General features: G+C 39.8%; 1 protein-coding gene across 3 annotated transcripts in view; it reads right to left on the reverse strand.

Moving 5' to 3' along the window:
- The window catches only part of PDZD8 (PDZ domain containing 8), a 55319-nt gene that overhangs the window by 6265 nt on the left and 30521 nt on the right, over positions 1-18533 (reverse strand). Inside the window, exon 4 of one of the 3 annotated variants that reach the window (XM_023753398.1) lies at positions 1756-1918. In XM_023753398.1, the coding sequence (XP_023609166.1) occupies positions 1756-1918 (163 nt within the window). Of the gene's footprint in view, positions 1-1755; positions 1919-4090; positions 4299-18533 lie in introns of those variants that run through there. The other 2 variants (XM_023753399.1, XR_002829097.1) reach the window with 2 other exon arrangements.

Below are 18533 nucleotides of genomic sequence, written 5' to 3' on the forward strand. Positions count from 1 at the left end.
GAGGGAGTATTCCTTTCGTTGTACTCTGGATCCCACTCGCCCCCTAACCATCTCTTTCAGCCCTTTGCTCCATCAATTATCCTTGCTCAGACTTTTATTCCCTTCCTCCTGCTTTAAAACCATTTTCATGACACTGTACTAACTGGGCTCAGATGATCTCTCCTCTGCTTTTTCTCCACCTAATCTGCCCCTTGTATGCAAACATTCCCATGGTCTTGTCTGTCATTAGTTTTCTCTGTCTTTTTGCTCTCTTCCTGGATTATATCCATTTCAGGAGTTTTAGCTATCAACTTTTCCTGTTCCCTTTTGTCCTACATTCCCAACTACCTCTGGGCATCACCACCTTGATGTTTCTTTGACACGACAAAGTCAGTGTAGTTAAAAACCCTCTCTGACCTTCTCATGCTCCTGTCCTCACTACTATGTGAGAATCAATGTGCCACCCTCTGTTCCCCTGACACAGATCCAGATAGTGGACTCCCTACTCATCTGTCAGTTCTGTCAAAGTTCCAGTTCACTTGGTTAATCCTCACCTGAGGATATTTTTTTCCATTGATTTTTAGAGAGAGTGGAGGGGTGGGGGGAGGGAGGGAGGGAGGGAGAGAGAGAGGGGGGGGGAGGGAGGAACATCCATGTGAGAGACACATTGATCAGTTCAATGATGAGAGAGAATCTCCTGCACACGCCCTGACCCAGGCCAGAATGAGGTCTGCAACCCAGGTACATGCCCTTGACCAGGAATCAAACTTGGACCTTTGAGTACGAGGGCCAACACTCTAACTACCAAGCCAAACTGGCCAGGGTGGGATTCCTTTTCTTTTGGAATATTTCTAATATATGCAAATATAGAGGAAATAGTAAAATGAACTCCATTATTGAGTTTCAAATATAGCAACCATTTTGTTAATCTTCTTTCAACTGTCACCAATCCCATTACTAAATACTTAAAAAATTATTATAGAACCACATAAATGAATTATAGCTATAAAAAAATAAATGTATATCACACCTGCCCCTTATCTCAATAAATATATTTTTACAAATGGTAGATATATTTTTCCACTCAGCATACATTTACATTGCTTAGATTTATTTTTGATAATATTTACTACTTGTGTAATTAAAAACAAAAATCTTTCAAAAAAGTACATAAAAAAATTAATTTTACACCCTAGCCAGTGTATTCTAATGGTTAGAGCATCAGTCTGCGCACCGAAAGTTGCAGGTTTGATTCCCAGTCAAGGGCATGTATCTAGGTTGTAGGTTTGATCCCCAGTTCAATTAGGGCATGTGTGGGAGGCAACCAATCTGTGTATCTCTCTCACATCGATCTGCCCCCCCCCCCACCTCTTCTTTCCTTCTACTCTCTCTAAAAAATCATTGGAAAAAATGTCCTTGGGTGAGGATTAATAAAAAAAACCACAAAAATTAATTTTATCCTGTAGGCAAAACCAAAACAGGGTGTGTGAATATTAAAAAATTTATACTGAATTGTGGTTTTCAGATGGGAAAGAGTAACTGTTATGTCAAACAAGTAACAGCTGAGGTTTATTTTATAGCTTTGTATCCTAAGTGTCATATGGCATGTGTGTTTTAAATTAAATTTTAAGGCTTTCTTCAGATTTTTATAATAAAGTTACTACTTTCTATTATAAAAGTAACGTGCTTATGAAAATAAAGGAGAGAGGAGAACTCCCACATCTACTCTCTGCTTTCTCTGTAAATGTAAACTCTACTGCATATTAGCATAATTACCTCCAATAGCAATCAGTCGATCTCCTCGCTGGAGATCAGCAAGTGCAGCAGGTGAGTTTGGGGCCACAGTCTCAATGATGACGTGCCCGGCATACCCGTCAGTTGACTGGACAAGACGAAGTGTAAGTCCAACACTTTGTAAATTCCCCTTAATTAATTCAACCTTTGATAAAGAGAAAAAAATGAAGATATTTAATGGATTCATAGTAGAGAGTGAGAAAACATGAACACACTGAGAGCACTACGGTTGATGCTGACTTTTGTACCACAATGACTATTATAGACAAATAAAGGAGGAGGAAAATCTTTATTGTGACAGTACACACAACACAGATACATCTCAGAGGTGTACTGAATGAAATGAGTCAAACATAAAAGACGCTATACTCTAGGATTCAATTTGTAGTAAATTCTAGAAAAGCAAAATTAAAGTGACAGAAAGTAGATGAATACTTACCAAGGACAAGAGGTTGGGGGCTGAATATTGAAGGCAAGTAGCACAAAGTTTTCAAGATGAAAGAAATATTCTATACTTTGATTAGGGTGGAGGTTATGTAACTGTATACAATTACCAAAATTCACCAACTGCACAGTTAGTGAACTTACTGTATTTAAATTATATCTCATTAAAGCTATTAAAAATAAAGCAACAAAACCTTGAATATGCCATTTTTTTGTCTTAAGAACATAAATATACAGGTCACTGTTAAGTCATTCAGATAGCCCTTAGTTTTCCAATATACTTAAACCCTGCACTCCAATGCCAGAGCAACCACCTTTAAACTTTGTTTCTGTTTTTAATTGTTGTAGGGATTAACTTTTTTCCCTCTGGATAACGCATCAGTTCTGAATATATAAAATTTTAGAGTGTTTGTTGACTTCTTACTATAACAGACTAGGATGTTAGCCCATTCTCCTTCCCCCAATTATAGTAGTTACATCACTGTTTTTAGTTCCTCTGTGTCTCTTTATAACTTTAATACCTATACATCCCTATGTCTTATTTCATCAACTATAGACAATATCCCTCTCGATATTAGGACTTCTATCCTTCCCTTGTCACCTCTACCTTCTAAACTCTATCATCTAAACTCTACCATCAAAGTTGATAGCTATTTTACTTATGTTCTAATTCTAATTAAGCCATCAAGGTAGATGATTCTAAAGGCTAAAAATGACTAAATATTATTTATAGCTCATTTTCTGTCTTATATAGCCTTTTGTTTTTCTTGGAGGTTTTGTTTTCTTTCAACAATATAGCTTTCATTTTAAATGCAAAATTTACATAAGTACTGCTTCTGCAGTTGGCTCTCAAATTCATCCATCCATTTGTTTGCATATTAAGCACCCAGTTGAAGGGAAGTTTTTCCCACCCCCACTATACCAAAAAGAAGCCAGTTAATAAATGTACAAGGAATGATCAAATTAGAAAAATTGCCCCGCCCCCAAAGTTAGAGGGACTGGTTTAGATTTTTTTTAAAAGGCAAAAAACCCAATGTAGTGTTTGCATTTTGATGAGATCCTAGTTTAGGGGAAAAGCTACAAAAAAAATTTATGGGACATTGGGGGCGTTTTAATAGAAACTGAAAATTATGTGAAATTAGGGAAATTTTAATTTTGTTATGTGTGGTAACGATTATGTAAAAGTCCTATATTTAGAAGGTTCATACTGAAATATTTAGGGGTGACACATAATTTCTACAACAATCCTTGCCTATGATTTTAGGCAAATGTTAACTTCTCTAAATGTGACTGGTAAAATGAGATATCCATATTAAATGTGGAGCTATGAAAAGGTTCAGTGTTTATTACTATTATTAGTAAGACTGAGCACTAGTCAAAAATGGGGATGCAAAAGGAAATTTAAAAAGCAATGAATGAAAATATACAGCTAAAGAAATGAGGCAAACATGAAATAAACATAAATTAAGGACATTAGAATACTTAAACTATCTTATGTCATTCAAGTATTAATTTACTTTTATAGGATCAAGATTGGAGAGAAGCTAAAATAATTTTATGATTAAAAAACTATCTTATTAGAAAAGACAAAGATGGTGACTAATGTCAACATTTAGTTCAAACACACTAGAAGGATAATGAACTCAAACATGGTATTTACGTCCAAATAGTAGAGATGATACTGATATTGGTAAATATCTACTTTTTTCACAAAATTAAAAGTTTTCGTCCCTTTAGAAAGTTTCTCCTGTGCAGTAGACTAAAGACATATCAAATGAAAGGAAAAAGAAGGGGCCATAAAAGGAGAGAAAACATTTTTTATGGACAAATCAAAGCATAGTAAAGAAAAGATGAACATGAAACAATACTGTCCTTTGGGTTGCTGATCATGAAATCTTTAATAAAAGAGAGAGGAGGTGGGGGAGGGGAATGAAAGTGAAAACAAAATGTGGTAACAAATAGTGGTATAGAGTATGGATGGGAGGCTTTCAGTTAATCCCAACAATCATCATGTAATAGCTTCCTTTTTCATAAGAAGTCAATTGGATGTTTTTAGGTTCTTCAGAAATCTGGGTGCTCCCCTGTTCCAAAAGATAAACGAGGATTAAGGAAAAGTTAACGTCCATAGAACTTTTCACTCCAAATCTTTTTATGTTTCTGTTAGAGAATGAAGAAAACCTGGTTCCTCCGTGTCCCAAGGAAGGATATAGATTTCTGTCACAGAGGAGGTAATAAATGGGGTCACAACATCCTTCCCCTTTGAAACAACTATTGGGCGGGTATGTCCATGGAATTTGCCTGGAAGTTTTAGGCCAAGTCCTTCAAGTCCAAATCTATGGCTATTTAAGTTATATAAACTCCAGGGTCCTGAGGCTGCTCAGAGTACAAGGACCCTACTTTTGTCAGAGGGTTGGAAGCATCATGGCCAGTATCTAAATATTAGTTACCCCCTATCTGGTTTGGCTCAGTGGGTAGAGCGTCAGCCTGCGGACTGAGGGGTCCCGGGTTCGATTCCGGTCAAGAGCATGTACCTTGGCTGTGGTCACATCCCCAGTAGGGGATGTGCAGGAGGCAGCTGATCGATGTTTCTCTCTCATTGATGTTTCTAACTCTCTATCCCTCTCCCTTCCTCTCTGTAAAAAATCAATTAAATAAATAAATAAATAAATAAATATTAGAATTGTTTCAAAGAATAAACTATATTCTAAGACTGAAGCACAATGTACCACAGACATGTATGGATAACGAACGATGTAATGGAAATTCGGGGGAGTGAAGACTGCCTCTGGGTGAGTGGTCTGGGAAAGGCTTCATCTAAAGGGGACACATATAGGTTATATCTTAAAGCATGAGAAGAATTTGAACAGATAATCTTGGAGTTGGGCAAAGTGTGGGATGGGTTAGGAGCAGCTATCATTTCTAGGCCATGGTAACACTGTTTAGAGCAAAGAGATGGAGACAAGAGTTCAGGGCACATTTGAAAGATAAAACCATCATGATGATACCAGTTGAAAGTTAATGGGAGAGAAAATTCCTATCAAGATTATGAGAGAACAGCAGCACTTTCACCGAACATATCAGAATCATACATACTGATTAGCTAATAGATAAAAGTTCCCACAATGCTTTCCTGCAATAAATGTATAGAGTTTACAAACATCTATTAATATCTATTTGCAATAAACATGTTCCTTAAATTTGTATTTTGTGACATGACTGATATTTTATAAAAGACACTAGGGGCCGGTGCATGGATTCATGCACATTGAAAGGAAATTAATTAGAAGAAATATTTTAATATTGCTATTCGCCCTTTATAATATAAGTGTCAGAGATGAAAGAAAATTAGTAAAATGTATATGAAAATATATATTGATTAATAAATAAACTATAACAAAGACATGATATAACAACAATAAAGACCTGATATAAAAACAACATTGATAAAAACAATGACTGATAAATTGATTAAACTTACTCTAATATCTCCCTGTATACCACATTGAGTAAAAACACTTTCAGAGCGCTTGACCAATTTCCCTTGCAATGAAGTATTTACAACTTTAACTTTAATGTCACACACTGTTCGAACTCGAGAGAGAAAGCAACATATAACTGACCATGTCCGAAAACGGGTTCAGGTAGGAATATTCCTACTCTGTCTAGAGTTTGTCCTTGTGATTTATTAATAGTCACTGCAAATGCTGGCATCATGGGAAACTGTCTTCGAATTAATTTAAGTGGGAGGCTAGTGTCAGACAGGGACAAATATTGTGCATGTGCGAGTCAATGTTTATTTTTAAATTGCCAGTGCGCATCATATGTACTGGCTGGCTGGTCAGTCAGTCGGACATATGTACAGTCGGTCACTTAGCCTTTTATATATATAGATGAAATTGATAATACTTATTCAACACTTACTATATGCTTACTAAACCAGGCACTAATGTTTGCTAAGCTCTCCCCCTCTAATCTTCAGTAGGTTATAGTGGGAACAGCCTTGCTTATATAACAACATTTGTGCACTTGGGGGGGGGGGGTCCCCCTCAGTACTGCCTATGCCCTTTCGCAGTCTGGGAGCCCTCGGGGATGTCTGACTGACGGCTTAGGCCCGTTCCCCATTAGTTGGACATCCTTAGCGCTGCTGCAGAGGTGGGCTGCTGTGCTCTCCAGCCATCAGCCCGGCTTGTGGCTGAGCAGCGCTCCCCCTGTGGGGGCATACTGACCATCAGGAGGCAGCTTCTGCGTTGAGTGCCTGCCCCCTGGTGGTCAGTGCGTGTCATAGCGACTGATCGTTCGCTGTTTGGTCAATTTGCTTATTACCCTTTTATTATATAGGACTAGAGGCCCAGTGCACAAAATTCGTGCACGGGTAGGGTCCCTAGGCCTGGCTGGTGATCAGGGATGATCTGTGGGGCAACTGGCGGGGTGATCAAGGGGCCCCCGCTGGCACCCACCTTGGCCAGCCTGGTGCTACCTGCTCGCTGGCCCCGTCCCTCATTGCCGCCGCTGGTCGCCTCCCTCTGCGGGGCGACCTGCAGGGCAATCGGAGGGCCCCTGTTGGCACCCGCCATGGCTGGCCTGGGGCCTGCAGGCTGGGGGCAGTTCCTGAGTTGAGTGTCTGCCCCTGGTGGTCAGTGCATATCATAGCGACTGGTTCCATCAGTCGTTCCGCAGTTCGGTCGATTTGCATATTAGGCTTTTATTATATAAGATGGTTCTGCTCTGCCTCATGAGACGGTCCAGGGGCATACACCTGAGCCAAGCTGGTTAATCAGACTTCCTTCCCACATGGTGGGGATTTAGATTCAGAGATTCCTTAAACAGAATAGATAAATGTAGCTGTAGGCATCTTCTTACAAACTGGGAAGTGGAGAAAGGCATCTGCAGATGAATAAAGCACATAAACAGCTAGGAGCAGAAAGGAAAGAGGCCTGACAGGGATTTGGTCTTTGGTTCCAGTTTGTTTCTAAGGACTGGCTGCACTCCTGCTAAAGGCTATGCAGAGCCTAATCCACACAACCTTGAATAGTGGCCCTGACACCACCCATGGTGCCCATGAAACTACCATGGTATCCTCAGAATAAATATCCCTTTTTTGCTTAAGCTAGTTTTAGTTGGTATCTGTTTCAAACAGGTTCTAGCTTACCAGGCACTGTGTTACAGACTGTTACATACAAAGTCTCATTAAACTCAAAGTGCTGTATTTGTCAAACTAGAAAGCTACCAAAACATTATAAAGGTAAAATACACTATAAAGGATGTAAAGTATTTTCTCTGTGGCTTAGCCTGTGTCAACTGGCCTGAATTTTGTTGAAACCAAAAGGTAGCTTTCTATTGGAGTAAAAATACCATTTCTAGTATTTTTTGATACAACTTAAAGTTTATCAGTTGTGAAGAATTTCTGACACATACTAAGCAGCAATTACAAGAGCCGAACCATGAGTCAATACACACAAGATTGCAGACCCTGCATTTAACTTTACCAATAACGTCAGTCACAGGTTAAAAACTTCTAGCTGTATATGCACATCTATCTTGTGGAGAGCAATTTAGTAAACACACCAAGATAGCCTTTAAGAGCTCTCACACTCTGACATCCCTTTTAGTCTTTCTTGGACCCAGGTGGGATACCTTATTTTCACCTGGGGAAAAAAACAACATCGATTTTTCAATGCCTTCTAACATGGACACAATTTTATACAACAGACAAAAAGAGGATGTATTTTAATAACATATCAATATAACTCTTTTACAAACTGTTCTCTCCTATACAAGCTTGTTACATTGAGCAAAAAAAAAAAAACACAAAACAAAAAAAAACCAACACACACACAAAAAAACAAAACACACAAAAACAACAAAACAAAAAGAACCATTAAGTGAAAGACCTGAAATTACTGTGTCCAGGTATACTTTTGAGCATTCTTTCATTAAATAAGTTTCTGAAAAAAACATTATGAGGACTATTTTGGTAGAGCAGTAGGGCAGGGAAGGGAGAAATAACACACTAATTTGAATACGTATGTACCTGACGCCAGTATAAAACTGAACTTTTAACAGCAGGCTTTTAAATGCAGATAACCATTCCGTCTTCCTGGCCCATAATGTAAATCAATATCTCTCCTATCAGAATTCTCAATATATATATATATAACTATAAAAAAAGATGCCCATAACCTTCAGACACATCGGTGTATTCTCTAACATCTATCCACAAACTGGTAGCATAGCAACATTTTCAAAAAGATCAATGTTGACCTAAGAAACACACTTTAACGTAACCCATAGCAAAGCTACCGAGAGAGAAAAGTTATGGACAGAAATGCACTACTTGATCCACTCATTCAAACGCTTAGGCACTGTGTGCTGGGTGTGGGAAGTAGAGCTGTGAACATCACAGATGAGCTTCCCTGGCTTCAGCAGGAAAGCTAGGCATGAACAAATAATTACGGTAATACCTGTGTGATTGTATAGAGCAGAGAAGACAAATTTAACACTGAAGGATGCGTACAAGAGCTAACACAGCTCTTTTCAGGTGGCCAGGACTGGATGACTTCAGGGCAGTGATGGCCTGGAATAACAGAAGAGCTTCCTATAGGAGTTTCCTTTTTTGAAAGCATGCATGGTGACACCTTTTTGAAAAGAGCTGTGTTAGTGCAGTTTCTCTTCCCTGTTATCCTGGGTCTTTGGTCAAAGTAACCAAAACTCTACATGCTAAGTATTTCCAGGTGACTAAAAATCAACGTTTCTGATGGGCCACTGTACAAATCATTTTTACTTAGCTTGCTTTGGGACGTGGCAATTACATTCTGAATATTAAGAACCTAGGCAATTATGGTTAGTGCATTTAAAGATTTCTCTCCAAACTTTGAATTACAATGGAGAGATTAAGATTTCTAAAACTAGAACAACTTTTATATTAAACTAGAGGCCTGGTGCATGAAATTCGTGCATGGTAGGGTCCCTAGGCCTGGTTGGTGATCAGGGCCGATCGGGGCCTTCCAGCTGCCGGCTAGGGCCTCTCTTCCCCGGCTGCTGGCCAGGGCCTTCCTTCGTTCCGTGCCGCCCCCGGGTGGTCAGCACATGTCATAGCGACAGAACTGGTCTCCCAGTCAAATTCCCGCGGGAACACTTTGCATATTAGTCTTTTATATATATAGATTTGTACATATTTAGGTCAAGATCAAACATAATAAAGCATGACAAATTCTTTACATTGGCTAATGGATGGACATTAAATGCTAGAATAGTAAGTCTCATTTTTATGAAAACAATATTTAATTATATTTCAAATGTTAAAGTAAGCTTTATTTAAATGTGCTTATTTGACAATTATTGACAAGTTAATTGGAATTCATTTATTATACTTTAATTTTGACCAATATTTTGAATATTTTAGAAATTACTTTGGAAAATATAAAAAATATTTACTTTTATAGTTTCAAAATTAATTTACATTTTGAATGAAAATATACTCATTACACATATAAAGTATAAATTAACATATTTTTACTAAAGTATGCATTGATTACAATCGCATTTTATACCTAGCCTTTTAAATTATTGAAAATAAATGAAAACCGTATTTTATTTTCCAGTTACAAAAAAACCATAGCACTAAACATTTTTAAAAATTTTATCATTATGACAGTATATTGGTCAAGGTAGATGGCTAGAACATACATTATTTAACCACTAGAGGCCCGGTGCATGAATTTGTACACCAGGGGAGTCCCTCAGCCTGGCCTGTGGGACCGGGCCAAAACCAGCTCTTCGACATCCCCCGAGGGGTCCTGGATGCGAGAGGGTGCAGGCCAGGCTGAGGGACCCCACCGGTGCACGATTGGGGCTAGGGAGGGCTGTAAGAGGCTGGCCAGCAGGGGAGGGACCGCGGGAGGGCTCCAGGGCATGTCCGGGTCTCGCTCAGTCCTGATCAGCCGGACCCCAGCAGTAAGCTAACCTAACAGTCGGAGCGTCTGCCGCCTGGTGGTCAGTACACATCATAGCGAGCGGTTGAGCAGCCTTAGCATATCATTAGCATATTAAGCTTTGATTGGTTGAATGGATGACTAGACACTTAGCATATTAGGCTTTTATTACATAGGATAAGTTATCAAGCTGTTGCAAGGGGAACTTCTATGCACAACAAGCTCAGCACAGAATGTGTTAAGAGATGTAATTTTCTGTACATTTTATTGAACACCAGATATTGGATCAATGTGATTATGGTTACAGGGCACAAATTACTGCCAGGCTAGGGACCAACAGCTCACTGTCCATCTCAACTGGAAGCAGCAACAAGGCTATTGAAGATCCAGGGCCAGATTTCATATATTACCATCAATCACCTTTAAAAATTAGAACCAAAATTGATGATCCTACTAACTCCATTAGTGCCATGATAAACACTGACAAGGAGATGCATATGTCCTTGTTCATATTCATTTTCTCCCCTGTTCGACCACCTCCTCTCTTCCTTTCTCTCTCCACAAACAAGCTTGAGTATGAAATAACCTTTAGCTCAATTCTGAAGTGAAGGAGTTAGAATTCTAGTACTATTACTCGATTTCTGCGTACAAAGCACATTTTGGTAAGTTCTAATTCTGAGAGCATTTAAAATCTTGCTTCCTAGCAATGCCATCAGTTTGGCTAAAAAAAATGAAACTTCAAAAAATATTTATAATTCTGAAATGTTAAAAAAACAATTTCTAGGTTCTAGAATGAAAAAAGAAAACACTTGTGAAAAGAAAGAAAATACTGAGTCTCTGAAGGGTCACTCTGTATCAATCTAACCTACTTTTCATTACAAGCAGTTTTAACAGCGCAGAAGATGCAAACTGAAATATTTCATGGGACCTTCAACTAGTGGGTAACTATGTACTGTTGCTTCCATGCAGCTAAGTTCTCAAACATCTTCAATTTGGTCCGTCACTAACAGAAAAAAGGAAATACTATATTTATTAGCTATCTTCTTGGAAACTGCCCCTTATCAGCAGAGGACTCAATTTGGATGTACATGGCTATACAGGTTCTCCCCCCTGCCCCACAGGAAGTATAACTCTTGAAACAGACATATGGTATCTCTTGGTCTAAAACTTACTGTCAACTCCCACAGAACTTTTCAAAAACCTGCCATTAAAGTTTAATTCATAAAGGTTTAAGTCAGAACAGTTCTTAAACTCATAAGCCAGATAAATGGAAAAGAATCTGTTAGGTAAAGAGAAGTGCTGCTAAAGGATACATTTTCATGCCCCTGTCCTAAATGATGGCAAAAATTATATTTTTAAAAAAGAAATCTTTAAGGGACATATTTAAACAATACATACTAAATATATCTTAAATTCTCTCACATGGATTTTACATGTAAACATTTTTTTTGTTAGCAGAATAATTCAATTTTCAGTAATCACCTCTTAGTGGATAGTTAAAAAAACAAAAACAAACAAAAATACTGAAATCAGCCCCTCCACGGGACTAGGGCAGATTCGAAATTCCGTTTTAAAGAAAAACAGCAATGTCTGGGATGGCTTGTATTTAGTGTCGGGTTTGCATTCTGACTCTAACGTTGGCTAGTTTTGTGTGGTTGCAGGCAAGTGATTTAGCCTCTGTGAGCCTTATTTGTAAAAAGAGGACACTAATATCCCACCCACCAGGTTGTTGTCAGATTAAAGGAACTATGGGCCCAGCTGGCGTGGCTCAGTGGGTGAGCACTGACCAATGAACCAAGATGTCGCTGGTTCAATTCCCAGTCAGAGCACATGCCCAGGTTGTGGGCTCAATCCCCAGTAGGGGGCATGCAGGAGGCAGCCAATCAATGATGCTTCTATCTCTCTATCCTTCTTCCCTTGCTCTCTAAAATCAATAAAAACCTTTATGAAACTATGGGAATGAACATCTAACACAATCCAGGCCCTTCCATTATCTCTCTTCAGGTGAGCTAGGAAGACTTCTTTCTGTGTGAAAACACAAATGAGGCCCCTCAATCTTCAAAACAGAATGCCAGCTTTGCCACCTGAGTGAGTACCTGGTCTCTAAAGCAACAGGGTGATAAATTAGGACTGCATCCTTTGGTCGCTTCATCTGAGAGATAATAAAGACATAGAAATATACTGAAAGGTCAAGTCCATTATACAAATATTGCTGACTTAAGAAGTCTAAAGAATAAAAATGATCCTCTGCCCAGGTTCAAAGGCTGTTAGGAAAGTAATCACATCCAAATGATTACCCTGCAATACACTTAGGTTTCTCCTCTCTTTTTAAATCTGATTGAAGTCTCCACTAATGTTTTGATTTAAAACTAATTTAAATTTTATACAACCATTTCATGAAATATAAAGCTCTGAAAAGTATGCAAAGTCTGAGGTTGTTATGGAAACAACAGGGTCGAACACTCGCCCTTTTCAATTCCTTTGTCAAATAGAAACAGCTCTGATTCTGAATCACCAAGTCAATCTTCAGTTTCTCACATTATCATCACTGTACTTCCACAGGGTGATTTACATCTTATTAAGGAAGTGTGAGGGCCTTAGGGACAGACTATTTACTTTCAAGATATAACTTTTTGTCTTGAAATAATTTCAAACTTACAGAAAGTTGCAAAAATAGTACAAAGGATTTCTATTTATACTGAATCCAGATTTCCCAATTGTTAACAAGTTGTTACATTTGCTTCTCTCTCTCTCTGCATTGTTTTCTGAACCATTTGAAAATAAGTTACAGACATGATGCCTCCTTACCCCTAAATATTTAAGTGTGTATTTCCTAAAAAGGGACATTTGCTTATATAATCACAGTACAATTATCAAAGTCAGAAAATTAACATTGATACAATACTATTATCTACTCTGAAGACTTATTCTAGCTGGAATTCAATTTAAAAATATACACGCATTATTTTTTGCAAAATCTTTGACCAAGGAATAACTTAGATCAGGGGCTGACAAACTATAGCCTATGGGCTGTTTTCATTTTAAAAATTTATTTATTTATTTAATCCTTACCCAAGGGTATGTTTTTACTGATTTGTAGAGAGTGAGGAAGGGGGAGAGAGAGAAAAAAACATGAATCAGTTGCCTCCAGTACATGCTCCAACTGAGGATCAAACCCACAACCTAGGTGTGTGCCCTGACAGGGAATCGAACCGCAATCTCTTGGTGTACAAGACAACACTCCAACTAACCGAGCCACCCAGCCAGGGCTGTGGGCTCTTTTTAAAGAAGTTTTATTGGAAAACACCCACACTCATTTGTTTGTCTGTTGTCTCTGGCTACTTTAGAAGCTAAAACAGCTAAGTTAAGTAGTAACTGTGACAGTGACTGGCCCACAAAGTCTAAAATATTTAATATAATCTTACTAACTAATGTCACCCCAATAAATCAAAGTGTGCCAAACCACAACTAAAAAATAAATATGCATGAATATACACACACTGACATTACAGATTTCTTTACAACACATAAAAATTGCAAAAAGTCTAAATGTTCATTAACGAGTGATTTGTTAAATAAATTGTTATACACAATGGGATATGATGCAGACATAAAAACAATGACACATGTATATAGAGACAGAACATAAACATACCCTGTGTACAGTGTGTATGGTTAGATTTACAAAGTTCTTCTATAAAGTTAATAGTGGTTTCTCTGATTAGTGAGATTATGGTTGACTTTTGCAATTTTCTTTATAGCTTTCTAAAGTTTTCTTTAATTGGGCAAAAAATATCTATCTCATGCCAATTTCCAAACATATATCACTTTTATCTTATAGAAATTACCATTTTGTTAGAATATGCAGGTTTCCTCAAATTTAACAAATGAAATAGCATCACAAAAATTAAATCTCTATTTCATGATACCTACTTCCTTATGCTCAATGGTTTCCTACTTAGACTTCTAACAATAGTCTCAGTGTTGCTCAATTTATGAAAGAGAATTCACACATCATTCATTTAGAAAACAAGCCATCTGTCCATACTCTAAGGTCACTTGATAATCTTTAAAGAAATATAATGAATTACCCAGAAGTAGTCTTATGATTAATAAAAACCTTATCTCCTCCAATATAGAGCATATTGTTTATATAAAACAGCTTTCAAATATAACCACCTATTTGTTTAGTACAATCCAATATCAATGTAAATCAACATGCTTACAAATGGAAAACACAGCTGTCCCCAAACCTACTGTAAACTCTATTCATGTTCAATATTTATGTGGAGAAATACTCAACACCCATGGAAAAAGATGATTTAATAGGACATATGAATTAAGTGTTGTTGCTGCTCTTTCCACTTGTCTGTTTGAAGATAAAAATTTCCTCCTAATTTTACTTTGGCCTGTTCATTTTAAAGTTCCTTCAATTACTTCACAGCCTATCCTATACTAGTGTAATAAAAGGCTAATATGCCAATGGACCGAACAACAGAACTGAACAACTGGTCACTATGATATGTGCTGACCACCAGGGGGTGCGTGCAGAAAATGGCGGGCATCGGCAGCAGAGCACGGAACATGGTGGGCCTTGGCCGCGGCGGGATGGTGGAGCAGGTGAGTGGGGGCGCCAAACCAAGGTGGGGTGCCAGTTGCTGTCATTGGGATGAGCTTCTGGTGGTTACTGAAAATTCTTTGCTCCCATGTGCCGCGGTCCCGCTGCTGCACCTGCTGCTGGTGCCAGCCCCAATCGCCCCTAAGGGCTTCTCTACCTCCCTCTGCTCCTGAGGGGTGATTGGAGCAGCACCCGCCGCTCGCACCTGCTGATGGTGCTGGCCCCGCTCACACCTGCAGGCAGCACCGGAGCTGCCCCTCACACCTGCTGCTGGTGCCCAGTGCTGGCCAGAATGCTCGGCGCCATCAGCAGGTGCAAGTGATGGCTGCCAGCCCCAATTGCCCCTGAGGGCTTCTCCACCTCCCCCTGCTCCTGAGGGGCGATGGGGGCAGCAGCTGCCACTCGCACCCACTGTTGGCGCCGGCCCTAATTGCTCCATGCCGTCAGCGCGTGGGAGCAGTGGCAGCAGGAGTGGGACTGCTGGCAGACAGGGGACCGGGGGCGCAACAGGAGGGGCCAAGACCCGCCCTTGCCCACCACAGCCTCGTGGCTCACAGTTCCTTTCAAGGTGTATGAATTCGTGCACTGGGCCCCTAGTTTATAATTAAATGCAAAGGTGAGTACTAGAGATCTCAAACAGTTTAGTGCCAGAAGCTGGTCCATCCTTGCTGTTTGACACAGTTGCTGCAGGGAAGAAACATCTGCACAGCATATGTTCCAAGGGACCTGGCGTATATGGCATACTGTTCTTAATATGTTTGCTCCCCTTCTTAGCGCTATGTGTTCTAACCAGGGCCACCTCCCCGAGAAAGGTTGTTTCCCCAGGTGGGGATGTTTCCCTGGAGTTAGGGATTAACGGGACTAAGGAAGGGAATAAATCAGTAAAACCTCCTAGTGTTACAGAAATACCGTGTACTACTTACGAAGAACTTAGACTAAGACTCTTGACAATAAATTTGGGACTTGCTAGGCCCACATCCCCAGGGGTCTACCCACCAGAGAAAGTACCAAAGCCTATGCCCCTGAAAACCCGCTGACGCAGGGCAGTCCCAAGGAAGACCACCATCGAGGCTAAAAGGACATAACCTTTACTTGGGCCATAGAATAGGAAAATCTCCTTCAGTTACTTCCTTGTAGCTTAACAGTAGAGCAGTAGAGTAGAGTGACCTTGGAATGGAGATAACAAACTAGCCCTAACCTTTGGAATAGAATGGATAGGATTAAAATCAACAGAGCTAGATAGAGATAAGATTTTTAGCAAAGGTCAGATAAGAAACAATAAACATAAAACAAGGAACTGTAGAAGGTCAAGGGAGGACCCAAAACATACCATGATATAGAGGCATGCTTATAGTATCAAGTAGTATAAATACAGCAGTAACAGGACAATAAAAAAGAACCCAACTATGCTGATGATCTGAACGCTGTCTCCGTGTCCTTCATTCTTCGCCGACGCTGTCCTCACCTTTGGGAACCCCTGGACCGCTGGGGCTGGACCCTGGCAGTTTAGTAACATGAACTGCTTCCTAAATGTTCCAAATCTATGTTATTAATTACAAATAACTACATTTTTTCTATGCTATGACATTAACACTCTTTATTCCTAAGAAGTTCTCAATTTATCTTAAACCTTTCTGAAGTTTAAATGTTTGTTCACACTTCATACTTGGCTGAAATGGACAACAGCTAGTTAATCTCTATCCTTCTTATAATAGTCCTTAATAAACTTGCTGATGTTCTTAAAAATCACTATTTGGACTTCTTGTCTTTATAAAAACAAACAAACAAAAAACCTCACACTGTCCCGTGATTGAGGAAACTATTCTATTCCTCTGTCCTCTTCACCTTATTGCAGGAAGGACTTAAAGGGAAGCAGGGGATTTATAGAATACATAAAACATCAAATAGCACTAAAAACACAGGAGTGTGGCATTTAGGTCAAGTTCAATAATAAGCTACTATGTGCCAGATACTGTGCTGTTTTATAGAATTTAACCTTTATACTGTTACTATTATCTCTCCTTTAGAGATTATGATATAACTTGTTCATAGGCACGGAACTAGTAGGATAACCTGGATTTGAACCTACCATTCGTGGAGATGACGTAGTAATTAAGAACACCAGCTCTAGAGTCACACTGCTTGGGTTTGCAGGCTGTCTTTACGACCTGCTAGCTGGGTGATTGGGGTAAATTACTTTCTTTGTGTCTCAGTTTCCTCCTATATAAAATGGAGATGATAATGGGAGTTGTTGTGCCTGTTTTCATGGGGTTGCCATGAGAATTAAATGGTTAATGCATATAAAGTCTTAAAATCATGACTGGCACAGAGAAACTGCTGTCTTGTTGCTCCTAACTTCCACTGGCCTGGAGACATGTGACCAGGAGTTGTATACTACTGCATGATCTCTAATAACACCTCTCTAACATTTTCCTAAATTGCTTATTTCCTAGTTCTGCATCCTGCATCTGAGTGTATGACTCAGAAAATGAGCTATTTGGCTAAGTGGGTTTCTGTGGGAAGGTGCTGCTGTGCCTTGAATAGGATGTTTTAGTTCATGACAAAGAATGGACTGAGTAAATCAGTTTTACTTGCATCACAGAATACTGGAGGGTCCTAAGAAACAGAATCCAAAATAATATTTAGAATCTTACTACTTCATTGTAAAACCTTCTGTTTCTTTTTGTTGTTGTTAATCCTCACCTGAGGATATTTTTCCATTGATTAGAGAGAGTGGAAAGGATGGGGGAGAGACAGGGAAAGAGAAACATCGATGTGAGAGAGCCGCAACAACTGGTTGCCTCCTGCACACTCCCTGATCAGGGTTGGGGATCAAGTCTGCAACCAAAGTATGGGCCCTCGACCGGAATCAAACCCGGGAACCTTCCGTCCATGTGCTGACGCTCTATCCACTGAGGCAAACCAGCTAGGGCACCATCGGTTTCTTTTTATTCTATCTCAAAAAAGATCTAAAAATAGAGCATATACCCCTAATAAAATGTTCAACTTACTAGATGTTAAAACTTCATATTAACAGCACTGAAAATATATTTTTAAAAAACCAGTAGAACAAGGCAGCACATGAAAAAATTCCATCTCTGAACTGATCTCTGATAATCACTAAATCTCCAACCCAACATATCTAGAATGAGATTATTCTTCCTCTCTCTTCATGGCTCCACTCTTTCTGACTTCTTCTCACTCTCCAAGCCCCCTACATTCCAGTTGTATCGAATTTGCATGGATTCTATTTTCCATTTTCATGGCCAACAATCTGGTTCGGACTCCCACTTCCCCTCACCTCTACTATTTCAAGTCTTTCCCTTGTCAAATCATTCTTGACTTTACCCATCTGCTACTAGATTGGGCAAACATATTACTTACTAGGGGGCCAGTACACAAATTCGTGCACCTTGAAAGGAACTGTGGGCCATGAGGCTACGGTGGGCACGGGGGCAGGTCTCAGCCCATCCTCCACACCCCCGCCCGGCCCCCCGGCCCCTGTCTGCTGGCAGCCCCACTCCAGCTGCCGCCACTCCCACACGCTGACGGTGCCGGTCCTGCTTGCATCCGCTGACAGCGTGGAGCTATTGGGGCCAGCGCCCAGCAGCGGGTGCAAGTGGTGGCTGCTGCCTCGATCGCCCCTCAGGAGCAGGGGAAGGTGGAGAAGCCCTCAGGGGTGATGGGGCCGGCAGCTGCTGCTCGCATCCACTGATGGCGCTGAGCGATCGGGCCGGTGCCAGCAGCAGGGCAAGCATGGGGCAGGA

Source organism: Myotis lucifugus, unplaced genomic scaffold (genome assembly GCF_000147115.1).
Source record: "Myotis lucifugus unplaced genomic scaffold, Myoluc2.0 scaffold_44, whole genome shotgun sequence".
Lineage (NCBI taxonomy): Eukaryota > Metazoa > Chordata > Mammalia > Chiroptera > Vespertilionidae > Myotis > Myotis lucifugus.